Below are 19,118 nucleotides of genomic sequence, written 5' to 3'. Positions count from 1 at the left end.
GCTGCAGCTCCAGGTGAAATAGAAAACAAAAATGTGTTTCGTGGGTGGCTGAGGAGCCACAGAGCTTTGTCAAGCTCAGGCCTCCGGGCCTTCCTTCTTTAATAAACTCAGACTTTTCAGCAAACTGCAGTAAAACTTATCTTAGAGGTGCCAACTGTCACCAGCACAAAGGAATTCTAAAAAAAAACCCTGGCTTTTCAGATGAATCCATTGTTTGGTTTTCTCTTGTTCCAACAGTTTTCAGCGTGCTCTCCCTGTGCCCCATGGATGGGCTTCCTTTCACCTCCCTCAGGCTTTTCCCTGCCCAAATGAGGAGCATGTCCATGCTTTTCCTTCTTGTTCCATGGGGCCTTTCCAATCAAGATGCTTTGCCTGTGTTCAGTGGTGACCTGGTCCTGATTTTTAGAACTATTTGAAACCAGTGATTTAACAATACACCACGTTCATCTCTATTCATGTTTTCAGAGCAGTAAGTCAGAGGCATCAAATTATTTTTAGTTTTGCCTGCAGATTTCTGAGGATTTTGTCTGTGGATGAGAATAATCAAAGTCAGCTCATCCTGAACTTTTCCTGATCCTTGCTGTGGTAAAGATCTGATGTTATGGGGAAGAAATCCATGTTTTTACTGCTCTCCTGTCATTCTGTTTTCAGCCCTTGTGGGTACAAAGTGCCAGCTAAAATTTGTCCTCTTGGGTTTGCATCTTCCCTGCTCTGGGTCATGTCTGGGCAGCTGGAAATTGCACTGCTTTTCTATTCAGGTTTTTCTTCCCTGAGCCAAGTTTCTAACTTCTAACAGTGTATTTCTAACTCACCAACATCCTCCCAGCTTTGTGTGCCACAGGGAATAAATCCCTCCCTCCTCTCCCCCATCCCTTCCCCTTGTCCCTTGCCTCCTGCTGCTGCTGTGGCTGCTTCAGCCTCTGCTGTGCTTGCCTTTCCTCCTCTCCTTCAGGAGTTTCAGTGAGAAACTCCAAAGGTTGGTGCCTTTGGGGTGCCTGGTCCCTGATCTGATGCCCAGGGCTGCATTCCTCCAGGCAGGACTGGCTGTCCCTGTGTCTCCTGAGGTGCCACCTGCCATCCATCCATTGCTCTATGGAATCCTTGTTCCTCCAGGCAGGACTGGCTGTCCCTGTGTCTCCTGAGGTGCCACCTGCCATCCATTGCTTTATGGAATCCTTGTTTCTCCAGGCAGGACTGGCTGTCCCTCCGTCTCCTGAGGTGCCACCTGCCATCCATTGCTCAATGGAATCCTTGTTCCTCCAGGCAGGACTGGCTGTCCCTGTGTCTCCTGAGGTGCCACCTGCCATCCATTGCTCTATGGAATCCTTGTTCCTCCAGGCAGGACTGGCTGTCCCCGTGGCTCCTGAGGTGCCACCTGCCATCCATTGATTGCTCTATGGAATCCTTGTTTCTCCAGGCAGGACTGGCTGTCTCCACAGCTCCTTGTAGTCACCAATTGTTGTGGTGTTGTGAGGGTCCCCAGGATGAGGTGAAAGATGAGAATTGACTCCAAGTTCTCAGAAGGTTGATTTAATATGATATGATATTATATTAAAAGAAAATTATATACTAAAACTATATTAGAGAAAGGAGTCATCAGAAGGGTAGACAAGAATGATAATTAAAACCTGGGACAGACTCAGAGAATCCCACACAGCTGGGCTGGGATTGGTCATTAATTAAAAACAATTCACATGGAACCAATCAAAGATGCACCTGTTGGTAAACAACCTCCAGACCACATTCCAAGCAATCAGATAATTATTGTTTACGTTTCTTTTCTGAGGCTTCTCAGCTTCTCCGGAGAGAAGTCCTGGCAAAGGGATTTTTCAGAAATTATCGTGGTGACAGCTCCTGAGGTGCCACATGCCATCCAGTGCTTTATGGAATCCTTGTTATTCCAGACAGACCTGGCTGTCCCTGTGTCTCCTGAGGTGCCACATGCCATCCAGTGCTTTATCAAGCCTTGTTTCTCCAGGTGTTGTAGTGTATTTGCAAGGGTTAGGCCATAGTGTGCAGCCAGCCTGCTTCTAAGTTTGTTATCAAAGCCTTGGGAATTCATCAAGGCTACTGGAACGTAAATTGTGCTGAATTAAGAAAGAAGAGGCTGAAAAACTGACTACCAAGACTGCAAGTACCAGATAACAGGGCTGTGAAACACCTGGACTGTAACCAATCACATACTGTGAGAAATGCAGGCAGAAAAGGAGTGAACAAGACAAAGGCACCAGTCAAGAAGTGTGTACTTAGTCATTTGTAGAATCTATAAATATGTGTGTAATGTAAACAATAAATGGCTTCTGCTTGATCATATTGGTCAGTTGTCCAGGAGTCCTGGATTTCCCACATCCAGGCAGGACTGGCTGTCCCTGTGTCTCCTGAGGTGCCACCTGCCATCCATTGCTTTATCAATCCTTGTTTCTCCAGGCAGGACTGGCTGTCCCCGTGCCTCCTGAGGTGTCACCTGCCATCCAGGCCCAGCTTTATGCATTCCTTGGATGTAGTCAGGCTGGAGACCAAGCTAGTCCTAAAACTCACTGGATTTTTTTTTTTTTTTAATGCTAATTTGAAGACTTGAAATTCCAGAAGTTCTTTGCAGCTGCTCTCCAGGAGTGGCTGGCAGAGTCCTTCCAAGATCTGCAGCTTTCTCAGCAGCCCTTCAGCTCTGGGGATGGCGGCTGCTCTGCTGTGTAGAGTCTGAGATTTCCTGAGATCTGAACGTGGGATCCTTCTCAATGAGGAGCTAATTACCTGTGCTGTAATTACGAGTCGCTAATCACCAGCACTATTAGCGCAGGGATGACAGCGGGGCTGCCTCATCTCTCTCTGCCTCTTCCCCGGCAGTGGGAAGCGTTTCTGGCTGATTTCTGAGCAGCAAACCCCAGTTGCAGAGGTTTGAGGATGCCGTCAGTCTTGCACTGCCGCTCCCCTGGGTGTGTGCCATGCAAGCCAGAGCAGGAGCAGAATTTAGGATGCTCCATCCCAGCTCTCTGCTGTCACACAGGAAAGTTAATCACACACTCAGGGGATGAAGACTGTGGGTTGTTGATTTTTATCCCTCTTTGGTGTGACAGTATTTTTAATTTAAGGCTAACGTGGATAAAGCAGTTACAAGAATTTCATTAGTTTATTAAGTTTACAGACCCTGGTGGTTATTCAGGAGCTGCCTCTGTCTCTAGTGTGGCTCGGGGGGCTCTGGAATTGCCCTGGAGTGGCTGTCTCAGTGCATACTTCACAGCGAGATTGATTTCCCTCCTCCACCCACCAAGGTGGAAAGCAGCAGCCATCCATTTCCTGGTGACACTAAGCACCGGCCACTCTCCAGGAGGAAAATGTGACACGTGGAGCCTGACTGGATGTGGTTTCCATGATGGATGCACTGCCTTGGAATCCTGCTTGTTCCTGCTGTCTCTGTGCAATCAGCTACAGGGTGGGCAGGGGCACCTTCCACCATCCCAGGCTGCTCCCAACCCATCCAGCCTGGCCTTGGCACTGCCAGGGATCCAGGGGCAGCCACAGCTGCTCTGTGCCAAGACCTCTCCACCCTCACAAAAAACCATCATGACATTCCAGAACTGGCCAAAGGGTGGAAAACCAGCTCTGAAAAAAATCCTGGAGGTAAAACTGGGCAGGAAGCAGCAAATTCCTGCTCGGGTTTTTCCTTTCTGATTTGGGAGATTTTTGCAAGTCAATGCATAAATGGGAATTATGCTGAATAAAAGAGGAAACCTATTTACTGCTCCCAACCCTTCCCATGGGGTTCTCTGTTTTTTCATTTGGAGCTGGCAGGGAAACTTCAGTTGAAATATTTTTAGATTAAATAAGGCATTTTGATATCATTCCCCCCCCCCTTTCTTTGAATGTGTTCTGAAATCTGTTGAAGAGCTCTCAAAGGGAAATTCTGGGAGTTTTCTAGTTGTAGCAAATGGGGAATATTTCAGTTCCTGAATGGTGATGGACATAGTGGAAGAGACACACATCATTATGATTTCATTTCATATAGAAAACCCTCTTTTTAACAAGTCCCAGCTTCACCAAACCCCTCTGCCATCTCCTGAAATGAGAAAGAACAAGTGGAGCTCCTTTCACCAGGAAGATCCTAAATCAAGACCCTCCAGTCTTGAACCTGATTGTGCAGCAGCTCTGGAGCATCCAGGAGGAATTTCATGGGCAGGGACCCAAGGATTTGTCTTAGCCTGGAGGTGACAAAATTCTACAGCAAAGCCTGGACAAGGCTGTGGACAAGCTCAAGCAGTGACCCACAGGAACCTCAGGAGGTTCCAGCAGTGCTGGAGCTGCCCCTGGGCCAGGAGAGCCCCCAGGACCAACCCAGGCTGGGATGAGCAGCTGGAGCAGCCCTGGAGAGGGACCTGGGGGTGCTGGGGGTGAGAGCTGGAGCTGCCCCAGCCCTGAGCCCCTGCCCTGGGCTGAGCCCCAGCGAGGGCAGCAGGGCAGGGGGGATTGTGCCCCTGTGCCCTGTGCTCAGGTGAGAGCCCACCTGCAGAGCTGCCCCAGGCCCGGCCCAGCCCAGGGAGGAGCTGGAGCTGCTGCAGAGATCCAGAGGGGGCACCAGGGGGATCAGAGGGATGGAGCAGCTCTGCTGGGAGGAGAGGCTGGCACAGCTGGGATTGTTCACCTGCACAGGAGAAGCTTTGGGGGGACCTCAGTGTGGCCTTGGAGGGCCTGAAGGGGCTGGCAAGAAACATGGAGAGAGATTGTCCAAGGGCCTGGAGGGGCAGGACAAGGGGGATTGGCTTCAAACTGACATAGAGTAGGTTTAGATTGGAGATTGGGAAAGAATTCCTGGCTGTGAGGGTGGGCAGGCCCTGGCACAGGGTGCCCAGAGCAGCTGGGGCTGCCCCTGGATCCCTGGCAGTGCCCAAGGCCAGGCTGGACAGGGCTGGGAGCAGCCTGGGACAGTGGGAGGTGTCCCTGCCATGGCAGGGGTGGCACTGAATGGGCTTTAAGGTCACTTCCAACCCAAACAGTTCTGGGATTCTGTGGTGGCCAAAGCTGCCAGTTCCAGGGAGCAGGAGGGCACAGGTGGCTTTAACTCCACAATGTCCCTCACTGGTGCCTTGGGAGATCTGTGTTTGGCTGCACAGAAACTGCTGAAGGTTTGCAACTTGCAGCAGTTTCTCCCTCATTTCCTTACACTTTTAAAGTACAGACTTTCCACTTGAGATTTTGGACTCTGATCCTTGTGGGTCCTTTCTGTTTCGTGACTCTGCAATATAAAGTTGTGATAAAAGGGACAAGTCCTGGGTAACTTTTACTTCCTCAGGCCAGACAGGACCTGGCAGAAGATGAAAAGCTCTGCAAGGAGAGCTCTCCCTTTGCTGCTCCTGAGGGGTGAGGGAGCAGTGCCATGGCTCATCTGCTGTCCTTCCTGCCCACGGGGGTCCTCCAGGAAACTTCCCACTGTTGCTGTCTCCTCCTTTGGGAAGCTGTGCTGACGCCAGCCCCCAGCACCACGCCTGGAAAATGAAATGCACGTTGTCACCTCGTGCTGATCTCATTCCTCTGCTCCAGACACAAACCCAGACTGAGGGAGGGTCCCCAGGCAAGGGCTGAAGCAGGAATGAGAGCATGGAAAGGGAGGAGGGGTGACCCAGCTGTCACTGCAGGATCTGGGATCACCCTGGGGATGTGCTGAGTGCCAGGGAGGAGCTGTCAGCTCAGAGCCGTGCTTGGACTCCAAGGATGGGGCCAGGGGCTGTCCTGGCAGGTGGGGACCCAGGAGGGGAGTCAGCAGTCTGGGATGTGCTGCCAAAATGAAGATTCCAGCTCAGCCCTCCCATCAGTGCTGGGTCCTCCCCCAGGCCCTTCTCTGTGGGTCACATCCCTGCCAAACGAAGCACAAGTGGCACCTTTGAAGGAGCAGCTGCAGATTGGGAATGCAAAGCTGCCCCTGGCACTTGGAGCTCCTTTTTCCAATTTTTCCCCCATTCTTCCACACTTATCCCAACTCCTGCTCCTTGTTGGCTTTTGATGAGCATGTATGGGTGGGATTTTGGTAAAAATCATTAGTTAGCTGGTTAATTAATAGTAAACTGAAGGTGTGAAGGACACAGAAGAGTTATGATGTGCTGGGGGACTGAAGCCTTATGATCCCACATTTATCTACACAAAGCTCTTGTGGGAGACTCTCCAGTGTGTCCCTTAAACACCCCCCTTAAACCAGGGATTGCAGGGGCTGGTCAGAGCTCCATAAATGGCAGCTGGACACCTTCATGTGTCCAGAAAATCAGAACATTCCAGAGGTGCCAGGAATTACCTCGGGGGTGGCCCCAGTGTGGGTTGTCAGGCTGGTGGCTGCACTTTTTTCTCACCTTCATTTCAAGCTTCAACAGCAGGATGTACTTGGAGGTGTTTTCTGTGATGGTTGGATGACACTTCCCTTCTGCCTGCCCTGATCCAGTGATGATATCCAGACTCTTGCTTTCCATGGGATTTTAGCAAACAGCAGGGTCATTTTTACCCTCAGCCCAGGACATCTGGGCTATTTCACCTCAACCCATCCCCACTCAGTTCTCATTTGACCTGTGCTTGTCACAGTCACCAAATGCCTGGGAAAATTTGAAGAAAGACTGACAGGGAAGAGCAGGTCCCGTTAGATAAGTGCTGATGTCTGTGACAATCCTGGCTTCTAGAGGAGTTTATGCTGTGGAGAGAGCTGGAGAGAGGATGATTTTTAGCATTGAGGATGATAATTTGTGTTTCATGACTGGCTGTGGTGTGTGCACATGGAATTTTTCAGGTCTTTTTCAGGATGACAGAGGCAGCTGAGGAATAATTTGTTGGACTGATGCCTCAGGTTTTTGCTTTTCTATGTTTCACATTCTGTGCTGCTTTAGTGGGTGGGTCTGGGTTCATATCAGGGGATGGTGAGCTCTGTGCACAGAGCAGGGAGACAAAACAATTCCTGCTCCAGCTGGGCACCAAGGACAAATGACCCAAATCTCAGCCCAGGAGCACAAACCCCGTGGGCTGGAGAGAGAAAAACAAGCAGGGTGGGAGTGCCTGGGCTAAAGCTGGGCTGGGACAATGAACTGCAAGGTGCAAATGGAGCAGAGCTGATCCCAGGGAGAGACCCCGTGCCCGGCCGTGCATTTTGGGGCCATTTTGGTTCATCTTGGGTGCAGCCCTGGCTGGGCTCTGGTGCTGCCCAAGGTGGATCCATGGAGGCCTTTAATACCCCAAAATCCCAAATTTAAACCCAAATCCCTACTTTATTCTTCAGCTCTGTCCAGTGTCTGTTCTAGGGCAGCCTGCGCAAGGCATCAGGACAGCAATGAGTCCCTTGCTGTGCTTTCCACTGCCTCCTCCCATCCTGGACTGCACAGGCTCCCTGAACTCCTCTGGAAGGCTGGGGGAGGGCTGTGTGCCTGCCCTGGCTGCCTGTGATGGGTTTTCCCTCTCTTGTGTGCCCGCAGTGAATTTGCCAAGGAGCGGGAGCGGGTGGAGAACCGCCGGGCGTTCCTGAAGCTCCGCAGGCAGCAGCAGATCGAGCGCGAGCTCAACGGCTACCTGGAGTGGATCTTCAAAGCAGGTAGGGCAGGCATCTCCTGGGCTTGCCTGGATGTGTTCTGGGGCAAGGGAGCTCTGGTGATGGGCTCCAGAATGAGTCCTTGGAGTGGCCAAGCCTGGGGAGGGCTGGCCAGCACTCGCTGGTTTTGTAGGAATTCTTTCTGAGCGTTCGCACCAATGTTATGATCTTGGTTTGGTTTAAGCAAAACTAAAGGAGCTGAGCCAGCTTTATATTGCTGAGATCAAAGCAATTGTCCTAATACAGGATAATATAAAAAGGGATCTGTGGATGCAATAGTCTGGTCAGAAAGCGAGAAAATGAGCTTTGTTTTCTCATTTTCTGATCAGGCTGTTGCATCCACAGTGATGGAATGCCCAAAGCCTGCACAGAGAGGAACTGTTCCCTTCCATGAGTAATTTCTGTTTTATTTACTCCCTGCCCCAGCTGGTTTATCAGCCTTTCCCTCTGTGCTGGTGAAACCCACCCAAGTGGCATTTTATGAGCTACAAAGATCACTTGCATGAAACTCCCCCCAGCCCATATTAGCATTGATTTATAACCACTGGAACTGAACACTGCTCTTTATTGCAAGGCGTGAGCAACTTTAACCAGGACCTAGACACATTAATTTAACAGAAAATAGCATTTTTATCAGACTGCAACGATTACCAATAACCTTCCCGCTTTATGGAGGAGCTGATATTTATATATTGACATAACCACAGTCAATTCTTTCATGCAGCACCAAGAAAATGGGGGGTAATTTCCTCCTTGCTTGCTTTTCAACATCTGAGCCAAGTGAAAAGGCCTTTTAAAACAATGATGGGGAGGAAAAGAAGTGCTGGTTTCTCAAATGGATTCCTGAGTGCCATTTTAGACAGATGAGCTTCATCTTTGCTCTTTACAACTAAAATGTAAAATAGAAATATCAGCAGTTTATGTGGTGCGTTAAACCCATTATTTCTTGTAGCACTGCACATGGTGACAATTGAGGGCCACTTGTGTTGTCAGACTTTTATTCACTGTGACTGTTCAGCAGCAGCTCAGACAGCCACCCCTCATTCTGTGCTTCTGGAGGAACAGAAAATAAAGAATTCCCTTTCCTTTCCATTTAGAATTTGTCTTCTCATTAGTTTACAGCTTCTGTGCAGCCTCAAACTCAGATTAATTCCTGCCTTGCCCAGTGGCTGGAGCAGGGTTCTCTGGGCTTCTCCCTTTTCATCCTGTCTTGCTTCTAAGGCTCTTGGTGATTTTTGGTCTCTTAGTCCTGACCTCCATCACTAAAACACAGCTGAGAATTCCCCTGCAGGGTTGAGGGTGGCTGTGTGTCACTCTGGGGCCTGCTCTGCCCATCACCAGCTGAACTTGGGAGAAACTTGGGATGGAGAAATTATAATATGTACAGTCAACCTCTGCTCCAATTCCCATCCTCGTGGGAATTCCTGGCTCTTCCATTTCCTTGTTGCCAGGGTTGAATAAATGCCATGCCAATGTCGAGTGAAACTGCTGGAAAATGCACATTTTTCAGCCTAATAACACACGAGCCAGAAGGCTTTGTGGGACAGGGAAGTGCATGCAAAAGAGCTGAATCAGGGAATGTTAAAAATACTCTGGAAAGGCATTGTGGAGAATACAATAGGAATATAAAAGAGCCTCCTAGTACAGCTGAATAATAACAGTAATTAAAATCAGCTTAGCAGTGTTAATAAAATCTTGGAATAAAAATGCAGCGTGAAGGCAAAGCAGAGCAGAGAATCCAGGCTGGAGGACTGAGGCGCTGAAAATTGGGATTGTGCTGTCCACGGGGATTTCCCAGGTCTGGCTTGGGGATTTCAGATCTGAAATGATCTGGAATTCCTTCTCCAGGATTCTGAGTGGGGAGATCCAGCCAGGGAGGACAGACAGAAGGGGACAGAAATCTTGCAGCAGCCCCAGGCAGGAGCTGTTTGCACAAAGGGAAGAGTGAAAGCTCCTGGGAATCTGCTCTAATGGAACTCTGGAGGATTTGGGCATTATTCCTGGGAATATCAAATTGTTTTTAAAGCTTTCTGCCAGCCTTGACCTCCGTGACTCTTGGAGCAAAGAGTGCCACGTGTTAACACCCAGTTTGATTTTAAAAACCAAACAACCCCATGGAGCTGTGTCCTGCCCTCACTTTCAATCCACTGCCTTTGTGCAGTGAGAGGAAGAATTCAGGAGTTCTTTTAATTACTTTTCTTTCTCTAATCTCCCTCTACCTTGTTTCATCTTACTTTTTCTTGCTCTAGAGCACCCAGAACCAATCAGCCCAATCCTCTCACTTCCCCTGGAAGCCTCATCAGGTTTCCAATATTTCTAATATCCTCCCTGAACATTTGGTCTCTTCGATTTTTTTCTCCCTCATTTATTTTTGATACAAAGGCAGGAAGAGTGGAAAGCTGCTTTCCAGTGCTTCATAAAATGATGTTTTAATCCTTAGATGGATTTTGCTCTGTAGTTTTCTACACATTCTGTGTAGTTGCTGGAGCTGGACAGGAGGTGCTCTTGTCCTTTGTAGTGCTCAGCTTTTTGCCTCAAGTGCTGTTTTAGGACCAAGGGAAGTGTGAGTGACTAAAATCACTCCTTTCCCTGTGCCCTACCATCCCTCAGTCAACAATAATTTTAATTTAACACTGTGGGTATTGCTCGGTGACCACTCTGAAGTGTTTTTAATGTTTCTCATTAATGTCAGTAATTTGAATTATCACAGAATCCCAGACTGGTTTGGGGTGGGAGCCCCATCCAGCTTGGCCCTGGGCACTGCCAGGGATCCAGGGGCAGCCACAGCTGCTCTGGGCACCCTGTGCCAGGGCCTGCCCACCCTCACAGGGAACAATTCCTAATTCCCAGTATCCCACCTAAACCTCCCCTCCTTCAGTTTGAAGGCAGTTTTCCTTTCCAGAGGAATTAAAAAGTGCCAAGTGATGCAATCCATGCAAATGATTTTGCCCCTGCTGTTTTCTCCACTGAACTCCTCAGAACTGCAGGAACTCCAAGGCTGGAATTTTTGAAGAACAGGGAACTACAAGTTCTCTACACAGAGTAAAGAGTTTAGAAGCCCACAAATATTCTTTTGAAGATGTTTCTCTTATCTTACAAGGACATGAATTATTTGGAAAACACTTTGCTCAGAGACTCTAAGTCTTCCCATCAGAGCTAATCAAGTTTCATGTCTTTTACATTTTAATTCTTTCCAAATCCACTTTTTTTCACACCAAACTGGAGTGCTTCTGTTCTCCTGGAGTGCCAGGCTTTGGGAATGGTTTTACCTCTCTCTGCCAGCCCTCTGTAACTTCAAGGCCATCCCTGGGCATGGCAGAGCTTTCTGAACTTCAGGTTTCAGCTTTCTTTAGAAGAACAGAGCCTTGAGCCCCTGAGAGAGAAGGGAGCAGACATCTCCAGCAAAGAACCCTGTGTGAGATGCCAAGGCAGGGTAATAGTCACCACATTTCTCTTCACAGAGAAAAGCAAGGCACAACTTCCCAAGAATATTTCTGGGATTCACATTCTCTGAACCTCAGAGAAAGGAAAAACAATTCTTATCTCATTTACTGCTCCTGTGTTGTTGACAAGTGGAATGCATTGAGGAAGATTGTTTACCTGAAGGGAATTGGTGATTGGATTCTGTGTGAGTGTTTTGATTCACTGACCAGTTAAATCCAGGTGTGTGTGTGCCAGGACTGTCAGTTGACAGTCACCAGATGTTGGGCAGTTGAGTTGAGTTGGGTGCTTAGCAGGTTTGGTTGAGATGTAATATTGTATAGTATAGAATAGCAGAGTATAATAATGTCATTAATTAGCCTTCTGAGAAGATGGAGTCCCCCTCATCATTTCTCCCTGCCACGGGGGATGTCCTGTTCCCACAGGTTATTGCCCCAAAGACAAAGCAGAGCTCCCTGGGAAGGTGTGCCAGCCACTTCTGAGGGCTGCATTTTTATCAACTTTTCCTATTTACCCAGCCAGAAATTAAACTCATTTAGTCTTTGTTATTTCCAATCATCTGCTGCTCTTTTGAGCCCCCAGTGTCCTCTTTCCCCACACTGAAGAGGAGGAGAAGGGGCACCACTTTCTCAGCTGCTTTGCCTTTATTTCCAACCAAGCACTTAATGACCAAAAATTCCTCTTGCTGCTGAGACACCCCTGCCTCTGACACCCTGGCAAAGCCCCTGAGCCTTTGTTTGGAGGCTCAGAATTGATGCTCTGGTCCCATGTCTCTGCTGAACATTTCTCCTCATGCAGAGGCACCATTTTGGGGGGTTTTCCAGGTGCCCAGTTATCTCCTTCCAGGCTCTGTTAGGGATGACTAAAGGCAAAGCAGCTCCTGAGCTTCTGTTCAGGATGATGGCTTGTGAAAACCCCTCCTGGCAGTGCTCAGTGACCTGCTGAGCTCTCTTTTTAGCCTGAAAAACCTCCTGGGGTAGCTGTGGTCCTTTGGATTCCCAGAGGACACGAGGTAGACAGGAATAGCTATCAAGGGAGAGAACCTGGGAAGGCTGCAGGAGGAGAGCGAGTCTTGAGGGAATTTCAGAGGTGAAAAAGGGAATTTTAAAGGAACAGCTAAACTGAGCCCAGCTGTGTTTATGGGTGGAGGTTGTTTCAGCACCAATTCAGGATCCTGCATTTGGGGCAAAGGTTTGCAGAACTGTCTTGTAAGAGTAATTTGTAGGTGGCAATCCAATATAGCAGCAGCCTTTGGGAAGGATCTCCCATCCCTTCCTCGTGTTCCGGGGCAGTCAGACTGGGAATTGCCATTTCAGTCCTCCCATATTTTAGCCCCCAAACATCAGCACAGCTTTCCCTGGGGAGGACTTCAGAAGAACCTTTCGGTCTGAGGTGCTGGCTGGTCAGAGAAGTCTCTTGAACTGCCCAAAGAGCCCATTTCACTCTTCTGGCCTGTCTTAAGAAGACTTTCAAACCACTTGAATTGTAGGTGGGAATTGCAGGCACAACTTGAGGGGTTTTGGAAGGACTTTACACCTTTTAAAGTGCAGCTTTGAGCTCATCTGACTTTTTCACCCCTCCCAGCTCTCCTTTCTTTCACATCTCTGGTGCCTTACTTTGCACTTCTGTATTTCCTTCCCCTCTGCTTAATTTTCCAGCTTTCCTCAGCCCTGGATATTATTTTTCAGCCTTCTCAATTTGCTGTTTTATTAAAGTATCATTCCCTCTCTCTCCCAGATGATTAATAAAGAGATTATATAAGGCTTGTGTGGCTTATATAGGCTTATATAAGGCTGATCCCTCTGGTATGCTTCTAGACAGCTCTCAGCTACACACTTTGATGTTTGGCCTCTGGTTTGTTTGTATTTATTTTTCTGAAGTTGCTCTTCCATCTCGGCTGGCTTAAACGGACTTTAAAGCAAAATTTGGTTGGAACATGGTGTCAGATGTTTTAGTAAGAGCCCACATTGATGGAATTACAGGCATGTGAATTTGCCATTTATGAGAACAGAAGGAAGTGTGGAGTTTACCAGCTGCCAACTCAATGTTTTGTTTGCTTTGGGTTGTCCTTTAGCAGATCCCCACATCAGTTTCCAGCAGCAAACCCAAAATCTGTGGTTTTGGGTGCAATCTCAAGTATTGGCACAGCACTGCAAAGTGGCCAGAGGGGTGGCAGTGCCCTGGGAAACCTCAGGAAATTGGGTTGTCTTTCATACAGATAAAAATTATTCCATTTGGGGAGGTTGGTTTTTAGTGTTTCCTGTTTTTTTTTTTTTTTCTTTTTTTTAATTTAGGACAGTGCAAGGTGTATTTTAGAGATGAGTTTCAGAGGAATGGAAGGGTGGTGTTGCAATCACTGTGCCAGGCAGAGCTCCCCCATGGAAAACTTGCTCTGGATTTAATTTGGACAAAGATTTGAAGTGATGGCTCTGGGGTGACAGTGACTCTCCTGCCGTGTGGCCCTGCTGCTCTCACCCTGTGCCACCACTCTGCTCCCCATGGTTGAATCCTGATTTTTGGAGATAAAGAGCAGTGATGGGTGTGGAGCATCTTCCCCAAACTGTCTCCAGTGTGGATGAGCATGAGGGACCTTCCTGGGGCTTGTGGGATTTGTGGTGCTGCCTGATCTGGAGGAGGGTCCTTGGTCTCCAGAGGTGCCTTGGGGATGAGAGCTGGTGAAGAACCCAGTGTGGGTGGTTGTGAGGAGAGATCTCATGGATGAAGTGATTGGTTTGGAATCCTTCCTCTGTGCGAGAGGGACACAGGCTGAGAATGGTTCCTGGCCTAGGTCCTGGTCCTGGTGTGGCCAACAGGAGCAGGGAGTCATCCTGCCCCTCTGCTTGGCACTGCTGAGGGCACACCTGGAGAGCTGTGCCCAGCTCTGGCCCCTCAGGTTGGGAAGGACATTGAGGACCTGGAGAGCACCCAGAGGGGACAACGAGGCTGGAGAGGGGCTGGGAACACAAACCCTGAGAGGAACCCCTGAGGGAGCTGGGGGTGCTCAGCCTGGAGAAAAGGAGACTCAGGGCTGCCCTCATCACTCTCACAGCTCCTGAAAGGTGCCTGTGCTCAGCTGGGGCTGGGCTCTTTCTCCAGCAGCACTGACAGAACCAGAGCACACAGCCTCCAGCTGTGCCAAGGGAAATTCAGGTTGGATATCAGGAAAAAGATTTTTACAGAAAGAGTGATAAAGTTCTGGAATGTTCTGCCCAGGGAGGTGCGGAGTCCCCATGCCTGGGTGTGTTTAACAAAGCCTGGATGTGGCACTGGGTGCCAGGGTTTGGGTGAGGTGCTGGGGTTGGGTTGGACTCGGTGATCTTCAATGTCTCTTCCAACCTGGTGACTCTGTGAATTCCGTGAGAAACACAGCCCTGAGCCATGAATTGCTCTGCAGGCTCTGTCGGGGGTGGGCTGGGTGTCCCCGGGACAGGCTCCTGCTGCCCCACCCGCCGGTGTCGGAGCAGGGCTCTGAGGAAGCTGAGGCTGACCCTGGCCGCTTTTCCTTTTCCAGAGGAGGTGATGCTGGCCGAGGAGGACAAGAACGCGGAAGAGAAGTCCCCTTTGGACGGTAGGTGGCTTTGCTGGGCATTTTCCTCCTGTGCCACGGGAGAGGTTCCACTGCTGTCACTGCCACGCCTTCCTCCCGAGCAGGAGGATCCTCCCGCATGCACCCGGCACAAATCCGGCCACAGAGCCCCTTCTGCAGGCTGCAGGTGGCTGAGGAGCAGTTACGGGACACCCCACACCGGCCCGGGATGGGGATGTGCCCTCGGGGTCGGTGCCCACGCCCTGCCGAGGGTGGCTGGCTGTGTGTGCAGGGGGTAGAGGCTGCCAGAAGGATGGAGAAGAGCGAATGCGCTGACCGAGAGGAGGCAGGGCTCCGAACGGATTTGACCAAGGGACTGAGCCCCCTGTTAGCTGTAAGCAGTAAGACATAACAGGGTGTGGTGATCCTTCCTTCCGACGTGCGAGCCCGGCGTGGCAGGACGGCCGGAGGAGCCGAGCAGCGAGGCCACGGGGATGCTCCCCCTGTGCCTCCAGCCCCGACAGCTCTTAGGATGCGCCAGCCACTCAAAGCTCAGTTAAAGACTCTTCCCTCTCCCTTTTCTGACCATCTTTCGTCCTCCCATGTCTCCTCCTTTCCCCTCCCCTCCCTCCCCCCCCTCTTTTTTTTTCTCCTCCCATTCACTGTCAGGGAGGGCCGCCTCGGAAGGGCCGATTCCTCAAGGCACGGCGCCGGCAGAGACTGGCAGCGGCAGCAGCTACAACAGTGAGTGGATTGCAAATCACCAGGGGCTTAGGTGGCACCCAGGGGCAGCTTCCCCGCCGCAGCCCCGTGCCCAGGTCACCGGTGACATGCCCAGGTGCTTTTGCCTGGCTCCCAGCCGTGCGGCTCTGCAGGTGCTGCCCAGGCCCCGGCCGGCCCGGTGACCTGCGCTGGGGAGGATCTGGGGCTGGAGGAGCCGGGGCTGCAGGTCAGGGCTGAGGTGTGCGTGCCAGTCCTGTGTGTGTGCGGGGGTGTGTGTGAGCTGGGGAAGCCTGGCCGGCGCCTGGGCACAGCCAGGGCTGCCAGGCTTCGCTGGAGTTTGTGTCTGAGGAGCAGTCTGCGAGGCTGAGTGCTGTGAGAAACTCGAGGTGGGTGCAAGGCACGGAGTAAAGACCCAGAGATACTCAGGTTCCTCTTATCCTAAAGTGAAAGGAGCCCGAGAATGTTCCCAGCCTTGGAGCAACTGGTGTGGAGCAGCCCACAGTCTATGGTGGTAAATCCTGAGTCCCCAAAACACAGGGACGTGCCTGGAGAGATGGCACAACCTCACTGCCAAACACACCGAGGAGTTTTCTGGGGCAGGAGATAAAAAGCTGCTCAGTTCATGCCAGGGAGTGTTGGAAAGATTGAATCCCAGTGCTGGTTGTGCTCCAGTGCTGAGGATGGCCCTGGACATGCTGGAGTGAACTGGGACAGACCATGCCTGAGGGACCCCCGAGCTGGCATTGCTGGGACTGAGGATTCAGCGAGAGCTGGGTGGGGCAGCAAGGAGCACAAGCAGTGCAAAGCAATGGATCCAGACTGCAGGTTCAGAGCATCCTCCCCTCTGCTCTGGGTGATCCCTTGAAGTGACTCAAGCACAGCCCGTAGGAGCAGGAAGCGCATCCACGTCTCTGTCAGGGCAGGGCAATCCGTGCAGCGTGGGAAAGGAATTTTGTAGAAAATTAGGGTGAGGGGATGTTGTGGAGGAGCCTCCCCGGGGCAGTCTCTGCAGCGTGAGTGGCTTTGCTGTGTGTGCCCACGGACCAGTCTGTATCACCACACCGTGGGGTGTCTTACTGCTGATAGAAAGTGCTGCTTTAGTTACTGTCTGTCTCGAAGCTGTCACCAAACTGTACCAACGTGATTTTTTTTTTCTGCCACTTGTCAAGGTTCTGCAGGTAGGTGGTCCTGGGAGCAGCGTCCTCAGTGCTCCTGCCTCACCCCCCGTGCTCTGGGTGGACAGTGCAGAGCTCTCATTCCCTGTTGGAGTAAATGTAGTGATGTTTGCCCTCCCCACTAAAAGCTGCTTTTGGAGGAAAAAAAAATAAAAAGTGTTTTCAAAGAATTCCGACGTCCCCAGAGGGCAGGATTGCACACCGGGTGCTGCTGAGAGGCTGCTCACTGATGTGTGGCCGCTTTTTCCACGTGGCACTTCTGCTCCTTGAGGCATGGCTGGGTGGTAAACTGAGCTCTGTACACGCTGACCCCCTCACAGGGTCTGCTGCAAACAGCATTGGTGGTTCCAGGGGTGGCAGCACTCATCTCCCAGCCCCGTGGGGCTCAGGAAGCTCCAGTGTCCCTGCCCAGCCTTTGTGCTGTGCTGAAAGTGCAGCTGCAGTGACTCCCCCCACCCTCCTGCATCTGCTGCATGTAGTGGAACGTGCAGAGCTGTGCCTGGCAAACCTTCAAGAGCTGGAAGGGCAAAGGAGTGGAGCACCCTGGCACTGAGGCGTGCAGAGGCCCTGCAGGGTTGTGGGTTGTCCGGTTTGCTCCAGGGTACCCTGGTGGGAGAGCTTTGAGCTGGCATTGGGAAGGAAATGCTGGCCCTGGAGAGTGAAGGGAGGGGGAGAGAGAATCCACTCTGCATCCTCACGGGGCATTTTCTCTTTAATTTGCACGCAGTGTTGAAAAGAGCCGCAATAAAGAAGAGCAAAAATGACCTGATTCATGCAGAAGAAGGTGAGGACCATTTCACAGACATTTGCTCCGTTGGTGAGTACTGGCTTCGCATCCCCCGAGGTTTCGATCTCCACCTGAACCTGTCCATGCCATGTTTCCTCCTCTGGAGAGGCTCCTTTGCTCCAGAAGCTGCAGTTTCCTGAAGGAGAATGAATTTCCACTGCTGCAGCAGCAGCACTCGACTTCCCAAAGCAAAAAGCTCCGTGGCTTCACCTTCTCCCTGCGCTGCCTGCCTCAGCTCCTGCATGCTGCACCCTTGGGAGAGCCCTGCAAAGCCTTGGGACAGTCCCTGCTGGGCTGGCCATCCCAGAATTCTGCTTGGAACGTGCTCATCCATGCTAATGACCCCCAAATCTGCCAAACAACACTGCTGGAGGGAGGAGAGAAGTGGCCACAGTCCCGTGGTCCACTGATGCCCAGCTGAGGTGTCCCAGCCTTTGCTGTGGGAGTGGTCCCTGGGAGGTGCTGGGCAGTGGCCTCAATTCTCTCATTCTAGTCTTAGAGGAAGATCTTTAAGTGATTTTAAAGCCAGATCTGGAGATCCAGCGCAGAGCAAGGCATCCTGCGCCGTGGGGCGGTGCTGGGGTGAATTTGGCTCCTCAGGCTGAGGAGGTGCTGCCCGTTCTGCAGCCCCCAGGGCTGATTCCCTGCTGAGATCTGCCCAGGTGGGGAGGCAGAGGCAGCTCTGGGCTGCCAGGGGAGGCTCTGGGCACCCAGCACCCACCTCAGGGAGCTGCTGGAGCCAAACCCCTCTGAGCCGTGGGAGAGCCTCTCCTGCTGCTCTGCAGTCGGGTGCTTTGCTCATCCTGTGCCTGTTGTTGGAGGCTGTTTTGCTGCTGAAGCAGCAGATGTTCTCATTATCTTCCAAAGAAATGTCTTGGCAGCCCAGTCCCCATGAAGCAGCAAATCCTGGGTGCACAGGAGGAGCAGCACAAACAGCACATTTGAGAATCCGTGTCCGTGGCTGTTGCACAGCATGAGTGCCTCAGCTGCCCTTTGGAAAGTTGGCCTTGATGTTTCCAGGGATCACAGCTGCTGCTGGAATTTATTTTTCCCCCCTTTAAAGGAAGAGTTGGTTGCAGAAAATGAGCGTGGCTTGGCATGTTCCTGACACCAGCACTGAGCTGCCACAGTCCCCTGGGCCGCAGGGTTTGTGGTGAAACTGCTGCCACTTCCAGGAGAGTTTTGGTGCTGAAAAAGGGCAAAAATGCAGCAGCCTGTGTGCATTTTTGGTTTGGTTTGTTGTTTTTTCTCAGATCCCTGCATGGATAACAAGGAATGGTCATTTTTGGAATATTTGCTCACGGTTGCAATAATTATGAGATCTTTGCCTCCAAATCCAAGTCCCTCCAGGCTCTGGGCAGCCAATGCCATGCCAACAGATCTTGGAGTTCAGCATTTCAGGTGGCAACGGATGATGGAGCATCTGGGCTCGGGAATAATCCGAGGCAGAGCTGGGAACTGTCTCAGGAGCATATGGCAGGGAAAATAACAGCAGTGCTTTCCACCTTCTGTGAGTGCTTCACCCACTTGGGAAAAGTGGCTTTGATTTTGATTCATGGGACGAGGCAGAAAAGGAGGAATGGATTAAGCAGCTACTTCTGCAGGCTTGTGAAGAGGCTGGAATGCAGAGCATAAACAATCAGATCACATGGGCAATTACACATAAAGGATCTGTTTTGGAGAAAAGGGGGTTTTGGATGGTTTTCTGTAATGTGTTCAGATGGGAGCAGAAGGAGTGTGGAAGAACTACCAAATAATCCCTGAGTGCCACGTGAAGATGCAGCTCAGGGTAGGGGAGACTTTGCCAGGTCTCTCTCTGGCCATTGGCTGAAAATGTTGCACTTTAATTCAAGCACAAGCACCTTGATAGCTGCAGTATAAAGCTCTGTAGTTTAAACACTTCCCAGGGTGTTCTCT

General features: G+C 50.9%; 1 protein-coding gene across 1 annotated transcript in view; it reads left to right on the top strand.

The window, feature by feature from the left end:
* CACNA1B (calcium voltage-gated channel subunit alpha1 B) overlaps positions 1-19,118 on the top strand; it is a 200,412-nt gene that overhangs the window by 42,430 nt on the left and 138,864 nt on the right. The window contains exons 6-8 of the mRNA XM_059865534.1: positions 7,437-7,552; positions 14,502-14,558; positions 17,142-17,198. Coding sequence (XP_059721517.1) covers positions 7,437-7,552; positions 14,502-14,558; positions 17,142-17,198 — 230 coding nt within the window. The remainder of the gene's footprint in view (positions 1-7,436; positions 7,553-14,501; positions 14,559-17,141; positions 17,199-19,118) is intronic.

Source organism: Haemorhous mexicanus, chromosome 21, assembly GCF_027477595.1.
Source record: "Haemorhous mexicanus isolate bHaeMex1 chromosome 21, bHaeMex1.pri, whole genome shotgun sequence".
Taxonomy (NCBI): Eukaryota; Metazoa; Chordata; class Aves; order Passeriformes; family Fringillidae; genus Haemorhous; species Haemorhous mexicanus.
The sequence above is the reverse complement of the archived record's forward strand: the minus strand, read 5'-3'. Positions and strand labels throughout refer to the sequence as shown.